At 39.4% G+C, this 9518-nt stretch overlaps 1 protein-coding gene across 1 annotated transcript; it reads right to left on the bottom strand.

The window, feature by feature from the left end:
- Window positions 1-1839: 1839 nt before the first annotated feature.
- On the bottom strand, window positions 1840-8469 carry LOC103424186 (serine/threonine-protein kinase D6PKL2). Its single transcript, XM_029099890.2, has 2 exons — window positions 7802-8469; window positions 1840-2676 (listed from the first exon to the last, which is right to left on the bottom strand). Exons 1-2 carry the CDS (start codon window positions 8386-8388, stop codon window positions 1884-1886), a joined length of 1380 nt encoding a protein of 459 aa, XP_028955723.1. The 5' UTR covers window positions 8389-8469; the 3' UTR covers window positions 1840-1883.
- Window positions 8470-9518: the final 1049 nt, after the last annotated feature.

The following is a 9518-nucleotide window of genomic DNA, read 5'->3' as shown; positions in this document are numbered from 1 at the left end:
GTAAACAAAATTTCAACAATAGTAGCTCTCAAACACCATCTAACCACCCAAACCCCACATTCTCCTCCCAAACGAAACACTTCACGTGGGAAGGGCATGGCCTCCCACAACCAAACACGCATATTTCACAATTTCTCACATCCAAACACTACAAATTCCATCCAACGCAATCCACCGCGCCTAACGCTCCAAAGGGCTTCAGGGGCCGGGGCGGGGGGGACCGTGATCGGGTGGACAGCGTAAGCCAGGCGGGTGTATTTATCCTTTCGAAAGTCAATATCGTTGTTTATGTTCATATTGTCGGGATCCGAGGCTTCCATCCCAACACCGGCATTGACTTTGGAAATATGTGAATTAATTTAGTACATGTCGGTTTGAAGGAGAGTTTCCAAATCATATGTGGCCACATAAATTAGGCTGTCACATGTTGTGCTTCATTTCCTATTTTATTTTCTTCAAATAATAAAATTGTTATTTCACATTAAATATTCTGAGTTCGATTTATGATGCTAGTGAATCGCACGATGGTGGTCAGGGGAGACTAAAATACCTCTGTGAGTCTACCCAGCTTCTGGAAAGGCTGACTACCGTCAGGGACGGAGCCATAAATTTCTTCTAGTAGGAGCAACCGAAAATAACTAAGAAAACCTTATTATAGTATGATTATATGCAATATGATAAGGATGGTTTCAATGATGATGTATCACAATTTCAATGTTACAAAAATTTCGGCAACCGAAAACAACTAAGAAAACCTTATTATAGTATGATTATACGCAAAATGATATTAAGGATGGTTTTAATGATGATGTATCACAATTTCAATGTTACAAAAATTTCAATTTAGTAGTGGAAAGTGACAAAGTGATGAGAAAAATATAAGTATATGATAGGCGGGAGAGAGTTTTTTCGGTTTGAAGAACAGAACAAGAGCACTTTTGCTCATATAATATTTGATATGAAGTATAAGTGTAATGAATGTATGTTGGATATTAGATACATATATTTTCTTCAAAGATAACCCGTGTATATTATATAATTGTAGTCTACAACTAAACAAATAAATTACTTGAGTGGGGCATCTGCTCTCAATGAGCCTTCATTGTCTCCATGCATGACTACCGTGGTGAAACCACCAGCTGGTTCCTTTTTATAAAAATAATAATAATAATAATAATAATAAAACTGCTAAACCATCTCCAAACCTGGGCTAAAAGCCAAATTACCCCCCCCAAACACTCTCCAACCCATGTTAAAATTTTAGGCTAAATGCCAAATGTTATTTCTTGGCCAAATACCCCCCCAGCTTTCCCCCCGGGCTAAATGCCAAATGTTTATCGGAATTTAAATTTTTTTATATTAAAATGTTCATAAAATTAATTTACAATAATCTACATATTTATTTATTTATTTTTAAAATTGATTTAAGAAAAAAATTAGTCTAAATTCATTCTTTAATAATTCCGGGCTAAAATTTTAGGACAGAAGGGTTGGAGCAGAAAAGATGTTTCTGGGCTAAAAGCCAAATTTTTTAGCCTGGAAAATTTAGCTTTTAGCCCAAGGTTTGGAGATGGTCTAATAGGATCAATATCAGGTACCCGTGGATATCGATTAAATATTGACAGTAGATGTTGGTTTAAGTCAATTAGTCAGAGAGATTGTCATTTCTTTCACTCACTCAATTTCAAATCTTTTTTTCGTCGACCAAAATAGTTAAAAATATCATTTTGTCTAAAAAGATCAAGTTGATGGAGTATTTAAGAGCAAATGTACACGTGTTATCAACGTTAAGCTTATTTCGTGACAATGCAAGGAACGATGAAAAATCTGTGACACGAGTTTGAAACATGAAATATATATTTCTTATTTAATTTGTTTTGTGACTAATAATATTCCATTTTCTCAGTACAACTTTGATCAGATACAACTCGTCTACTAAATGGTGGGGGAATAAATGGTGGAGGTGTACATCTCAACAATGCCCAATTAACCCCTTGGAAAAATGGGTGCCTCTTGACTGCTGATGCACCCATCAACGATCCCAAACGCCGAGCCGGATCCTTGACCAACAACTGTGAGATGAGGTCCTTGGCCGTGCTCGGCACCGCCGGTTCTTTCGGAAGCTCCAGGGCTCGAGCCACAATGTTAGCTAGGGTTAGCTCATTGTCCACACCCCTAAAGGGTGTCACACCATAGAACAGTTCAAAAATAAATATCCCTAACGTCCACCAGTCCACTGCACTACCATGCCCCTCGCCGGACACAATCTCCGGGGCCAAGTACTCGTGGGTCCCGACAAACGACATGGACCGAACGTCCACGGGCTCGGACACAAACTCGGGGCCATTTTTATGGCTCTGCTTCTTCTTCCGCTTGCTTTTCGGGTGGAAACATGACACGGAGGGGACCATACAACTGGGAAGAATGCATGAAGAGGATGCAAACGGGGGCGGATCGAGTGAGTAGCCTTTTTGTAGTGCAGCATTTGGGGTATTTTGGGTAGAGATGATCTGAGGCGTTGATGTACCATCGTCGCATTTTAACGAGAGGTCAAAATCTGTAAGCATGATATGGCCATCGGATCGAACCAACACATTTTCCGGCTTCAGATCACGGTACACAATTCCCATCATGTGGAGGTACTCTAGAGCTACAACCACCTCCGATGCGTAGAACCTAATCATGAGATTAAACACCAGTTAGTATGCTAATCATGGATTCAAGATATGATTTGTTATATCATCATCTGTTGATTACAGGAGCACTTTGAAGGATATAAAAAGAGCTAATAACTGATGAGTATCCTCTAATTGTACATAATTTCGTTTTAAGACAAAACATAATCAATTAATCAAATTAGATGATTACCCACAAATCCTTAATCATGTGCATGCTCAATCATTTGAAAAGGGAAAACAATGAAAAAAATCATTGGCTAGGCTATGATATTATTGCATGATAAACTAAATGATAAGAAAATAAAACTTTTGATATTCTTTTGCAAAAGCAAGGATTATGATATAGGACACAACCAAACCAACCACATCAATTCTAATGTAACCTATACTGTAGCCTGCCAACATATAACCAACATTTTGTTCACTTGTCTACATTTTTTTTTATTTTCAAAAGGACCAGTTGGTGGCAAACAGTCCATCCATCCGAGTCCTGGAAGACTCACAGAGACATTTCAGCATCTTCTTGGCCATCATCGTGTGATTCACCAATGCTAGACTCGAACCCAGGACGTGCGGTGTGAAATACAAGCTTGGAATTCGTCCCTAACCACTAGGCCACCCCGTGATGGTTTTGTCTACATTTAACTAAAATACATTTGTTTACCAAAATGTTATTGCAAAGAAAAGAAAAATAATGTATCGGTTTTCTTTAAAAATGAAAACTAAAAACAGTTACCAAACAAGTTCCCGGTTTATAGTTTTCAAACAAAGTGAAGACTTAAAACAAATGGCTAAAACCTGAAAAATGAAAACAAAATGGTTATCATACGGCCCCTCGATATTTCAAGATTTAGTTACCCACCCGCTGTTAATAAAATTGAAATGTTTCTTGTTTTTGGAATCGGAGAGGAGTTTCGGGTCTTGTTATTAAGGAAGGAAAGAAAGATATGTTTAGATGTCTTTTAATTTGCAAGTCAATGATAAAAAAGTAAAAATGCAAGCAATTCATGACAAGGTAATAAAATGCAGCTGCAACCATTACCAGCAGCTTCTTATAATTAATGGTAACTGATAGTGAGATGCATTTCATATAATTGATGGTCATTGATGAAAATCATCAGTGTTTTTTATGTAATTGTCTCCATATGGTTTGTATTATCCTTCCACTTTTCTAAGCATATGAGAAATTAGTACATCACCAATTAATTGCAAGGCACCCCATAAATTCTACTATATTTACACAACCTGACCTACTTTACTTTTTATTATTATTATTTTCTTTGCTGTTACGACACCTAAAGTTGAACAACTTGGTAGCCCTTCCTAAATCCCAAACTTAAATGGCCCCATGTTTTTTAATTTCATATGTTTGGTTGGGGTCACTTCTGGAAAGTGAATTCCGCATATTCTTTTTCTCTTTCTGCACACCCGAGTTGATCCTGTCCCTTGATTATCTTTGATTTATTCAATCAAAAGGCTAGAATAAACATAAGTGCGCAGGAGGAGAAAGAGGTGTCTGGAAATCACGTCCCAGTAGACAAAAGGGGGGAAAAGGTTGGGTTATTAACAACATATTACCTTTCGTCTTCCTTGCCTTGATCTTTTACTCCCTAACATTACTACTATGAACTTTTTTTGTTTTTGAACAAACGATATTATCTACACTAAGGGGGAAGGGGAGTGGGCTTAGCCTCACAATAAGCTAGCAATAATGTGGTTCAAATTCGTCATTGGCAAGAATTGAACCTAAGACCTCTCACTTACAAGTGAAGAAAAATATCACTAGAACGTAGTACTAAGTGACAGTACTATTAACTTTTTTGGAGTCTTCCTAGCATCATTTAACTTCATTTTACCTTTCTTGGCAAGAAAAAGCTGATTAAAGCACACATAGACTGCTGGACCTTACCCCTACTTCAATCATATATAGAAGTCTTAGGTGAAATTCAAAAGTTATAACTGTCTAAATTAACAGTGCTCTCAATCAATTTGCAAGTTAATGATAAAAACACATGCAGTAAAAAGCATTTGCAAATTGCAATTATCACCACCAACTGCATATAATTGATGACCGATAACGAAAACCGAAAAGCACTTGCATATAATTGATGAAAATAAGTACTTTTGGTGTGCTTTTCTCCATGTCGTTTGCAATCTTTCCAAACCTATCTAAACAGAAGAGAAATGTATCATAAATTAGTCGAAGGACACACAACAACTTTCTACTTTCACCTATCACCAATGAATTCCAAAAGCATAATAAAACTTCACCTTTATTCCCCTGCCCCATGCCCTTAATGTGCTTAGTTGGGAATACTTTTGGAGTGGACAAAGTTGAAAGAGAAGCTCATGATTTTTTGTTGGTAAGAAAACAGATAACCCTAACAACATTTCACCTTTCTTCCTCAACTCTATCTTTTACTTGCAAACATTTTTACTATTACGCTTAATCACAGTATTGCCTCCTAAGAGTGTCCGTGAATCCCACTTTGCCCCTCCGGAAGTCATTTTGACTCAATTTGCCCCTAAATCATGTTTTCGTGTCCCACTTCACGTCGGCATTTCGCCTTTCCTTTGCAGACATACTCAGACTGCTGGACTAATTAAATTTTGTGGTTTTAAGTCACTTAGTACTACGGTCTAGTAGTATTTCTCTTCACTTGTAAGTAAGAGGTCTTAAGTTCGATTCTTGCCAAGACGAATTTGAAACCACATTAGGCCTAAATTAAGAGTACTCTCAACCACAAGCCAAAGAGCAATAAAACAATATTGGGGCCACTATTTTGGGATATCCTTAATTAAAAGAAAAGAACCCAGAAATCCTGCAACAATTATCTGAACCCAATATACCTAAATTTAGATTTGAAGGGATCTGTTTGGTCCATTGGAATGAAACCTACCCTAGAAATCAACAAGAAATAGAAAGAAACAAAAAACCCTCCCATGAAAAATATTCAATGTTCTCTTTTAAAAATCTCTCTCATTGATCCTATCATGTCAATGCAATGAAAATGGCTTAAATTAAATTAATGGGTCGGCCTTTAGGTACCAAAATAAATGACTCTGATTTTAAAAATCATGGGTTGTTGTTGTTGCTAACCTACTGCATATGGGCAGACACACTAGAGCCACAAATAACCATCCAATAATACTAAAGAGAAACATCAAATTAACATCATAACCAGCATTTATATATGAATGGACCAAAATAAAACCTACACATAATTAATAAGAGTCTTAAATTCTATCAAGGGAATTGAATTCAGGTTTATCAAATCCACGGGTCGCCTTAAAACCACGAGGTTACTCTTTATCTTATGAAGGACTCGTCTAACGGGTTCACCATCATTCAGCGTAAAGGTCCACGCGGTTTTTAAGGCATTTTATTGCTCAACCGACAGTTGTGTTATATATAGTGCTTAATAAACACTCCAATTATATCATGCCAGATCAGATGATCACATCAAACACAGTGCACTACTAATAGCGCTCTGCCTTTTGCCAATAACCAGTGGTTGACCTTCCAAACTATACTAGCTTACGAAAATAATATGCTTATACCCACAAAATAAAATCACAAGTTTGTCCTCGTAGTTTTTCTTTTTTTTCACTTTCGGCACCCGTCATTTCCGTTTTGACAGTTTTAGTCATGCAGAGATTGTTTAACAATTTTATACCTGTAGGACTTGATTGCTAACGAAACAAAACTAAAACAAAACTAAAGGACAAAAGTTGGACAAAAGCGAAAACGGGGGAAAATACAGGGGCAAAAATGTGATCTGGCAAAGAGAAGAAAACTACACTGCAAAGTCTACTGTAGCACAAGTTTTATTTTTTTTCATTTTTGAAGGAGGTTTAGTGATAGGCTTGACTTAAGGCTGGTTTGGTATTGCTGTGCTTTGAAAAAAAAACCGTGAGAATAAGCGGCTGTGAAATAAATCAGCAAAGTGTTTGGTAAACTTTTTTGTAAAAGTGCTTTTGGAAAAAAAAAAAAAACAGTCTGATAGTGGGTTTTTTCATTAAAAGAGCACTGCAACTCTATATGCTTTGAAAAAAAACCAGTTTTCCAAAGCTGCAAATAGCAGCTTCAGCTTTTTCCTTTGATTTCAGCTTATTCTTACAGCAGCTTCCAAAATAAGGTCTTTTTTTTTCAGTTTACCAAACATCTAAAACTCTCACAGCTTTTTTTCATGAGAGCCTTTTTTTTTAAGCACCTCACTCCCAAACCACTCCTTAAAACTACTACAGTCTGCACGTGCCTGTAATTATTGGCCTTTTTAAGCACGTAACAGTCAATATAAATCTAACTAACAGAAGACGGCACTCATCGAAGTACTTTTAACCAAATAAATGCTCTATAAAAAAAAAACAAATTTTAAACAAATAAATGCGCCACGTTGTATCTTAAGAAAAATAAATTATATAAAACGCGTTTGTCACTGTAACGTTTTAGTCCAATAATATATTTCTATGTTTTTCTCAATATAGTATGGTATTATTCAACAAAAACATTATGACGATGAATTTATTTCATACAAGTTACTCTTCAGAGGCTAATGGTAAATTGCCTTAATAGACACAGCACTCTCAGTCAACCCTAGAGTTCTAATTCTCTATATTCTTAGTGTAGCTTAGATCAATAATATTATTTACAAAAAAGTAACTAAAAAAATTCACGAGCAACGTACTAAACCCGATTCATGCAAGTTGATTTTCCTTCAAGCGTGGTGACGTGTGCGTAACCACACTTGACGATTGACTCCAAAATCCTAGATTTCACGTTCACCCATCTATCTATATCTCCAGATTTTATCAGGTGCAAGTCAGGCACACCGTAAATCTATTTCATTGAAATCGGTAGACCCCACCAACAAGCAGACAGGTAAAGCTGTTGGTGTCCAGGCCCCACATAACGATTCAGAAACTCTGAACCGTGCAAAACGCCTCCGATGGCTTTCTTTTTTTTTTTTTTTTTGCTTTTCAAACTAATTAAAAAATTTAAAATAAAAACCAATTAAAAAAATTAAAACATTAAAAAGGAAAAAAAACTGTATTTGTCGTAATTAGTGCTGTGAATTTAATTTCGGAATTGAGGGAGGGAGGGAGGAAGGTATGGTGCGCACCTGACGGCAGGTTCTTCGAAGCGTTTGAGCGGCTGGCGCTGGCGGAGAACGTGGAGGTCGCCGCCGGGGCAGAACTCGGTGAGCAGGAAAAGCCAGTTGGGCGCGTCGATGCTCGCGTAGAGCGTGGGCAAAAAAGGGTGCTCCAACATTTCCAGTATTTCCCTCTCTGTCCTGGCCCGCCCTTCCTTGCTCCGGCTGATCAGCTCCTTCTTGTCCATCACCTTCGCCGCAAATACGCACCCCTGGGCCCCAGCGGGGGACTTCAACTCGGCTAAGTAGACGGAACCGATGTCGCCGGAGCCGAGGCGCTCTGCGAATTTGAGGTCGGAGAGGGAGAGTTGCCGGGTCGGGGATTCGGATCGGATCTTGTAGATTGCGGACCAGAGGGGGTCGGAGGAGGAGGATTGGGGTCGGGGCTTGGGGATTACGGAGGCGGGGAGGCGAGCGGAGGAGGAGGCGGAGGGCGGGTGCGTGGATTCGGAGCAGGAGCTAGTGCTGCGCTTGGTAGTGTTGGTGTTGGTGGTTGTGGTGGACGTGAAGCTCAGGCTTTGGAGGTCGTCGGCTAAGTCGTCAAGCCACGGCTCCATTGCGGAGGGCAGAGAGAGAGAGAGAGAAGGAAGGAGAGAGAGATTGTGTCTCTGAGAGTGAGGAGGGAGTGAGAGGAGGTTTTGAAGGGCGGGGTAGACAAGAGAGTGGAGAGAGATTGCTGGGCTTGGGCCATGCTAAAGGTGGGCCTTGCTTGTGAGATTCTTATTATCCAATCATGGAGTCTTTGGATGGTGGGTACAATTACAATACAAATTGTGTTTAGCATAATCTAATTTTTTTATCTAGTAAAGATCTCCAGTTCTGTTCACATGAATATTTGTGGTACTCACATGTAGACCTGGCATTTTGGAATCGACCCGTTAATATTAGTATTTGGGTGAATGTTTAACGGGTCGGGTCGTTAACGGGTGAATTCGTTAAATAACGGGTCACTTTGGGTCCTCCACTCCGTCCACCATCTCTCCCAATAAATCTCCTCCCTCGAGCCGCTCCAGTTCCTCCTGCGCCGCACCTCTCGCTTCGTGATCCGTAGGTCAACCCTTTTCTCCATCCTCTTCGAAGACATCATTCGCAGCTCAATCGCCGTCTTCTCCCACTCCGCCATCCTCTGCTTCCAGGAGCTCTACATCCTGCTCCACAGAATCTAGACTCTTCTCGAAGACTCCTCCAAAGGCAACCGGATGTGGCTTTTCCTCCAAACCAAGTATCTAGCGAACAGTTTCCATGAGCTCACCCTCGACCTCTCCACCTTACTCAACATCCTCCCCTTCAAGGAGCTATGATTAAACTACGACGTAGAAGAAGTCGTCTCCCTTCTCCGCACCCAATGCTCCCGCATCACCACGAAGTCGTTCGTTGATCCAAGAGACGAAGCCCTCCGCCTCGAGGTCTGCTCTATAATCGACCGCTTCAGGAGCGAGATCGTCCTCGACCACTCCAATCTCTCTGATATTTTTAACACAAATAGCGATTCGCGACGCTTCAAATTACAGAGAGGAGCTTGAGAGCCTCCAAGAAGAGTTCGAAAACCAGACGGATGAGAAATGCAAGTCGCAGTTCCTTGTTTGTTTACTATATATCCAATTGTATTGGAATGCAAAAAAAAAAAAATTGTTAACAGATGAAACGGGTGACCTATTAGATTAACGGGTTGGGTTCGGGTGATCCG

The sequence above is a fragment of the Malus domestica genome, chromosome 03, assembly GCF_042453785.1.
Source record: "Malus domestica chromosome 03, GDT2T_hap1".
Classification (NCBI taxonomy): domain Eukaryota; kingdom Viridiplantae; phylum Streptophyta; class Magnoliopsida; order Rosales; family Rosaceae; genus Malus; species Malus domestica.
This window is presented reverse-complemented; position numbering and strand designations above follow the sequence as displayed.

What these genes read in the sequence shown, in the direction of transcription:
- LOC103424186 (XM_029099890.2), bottom strand. Translation starts at nt 8,388, where the DNA reads ATGGAGCCGTGGCTTGACGACTTAGCCGACGACCTCCAAAGCCTGAGC. An exon ending in TTCGAAGAACCTGCCGTCAG is followed by an intron (nt 2,677 to 7,801) that starts GTGCGCACCATA and finishes TCTCATGATTAG; the next exon opens with GTTCTACGCATCGGAGGTGG.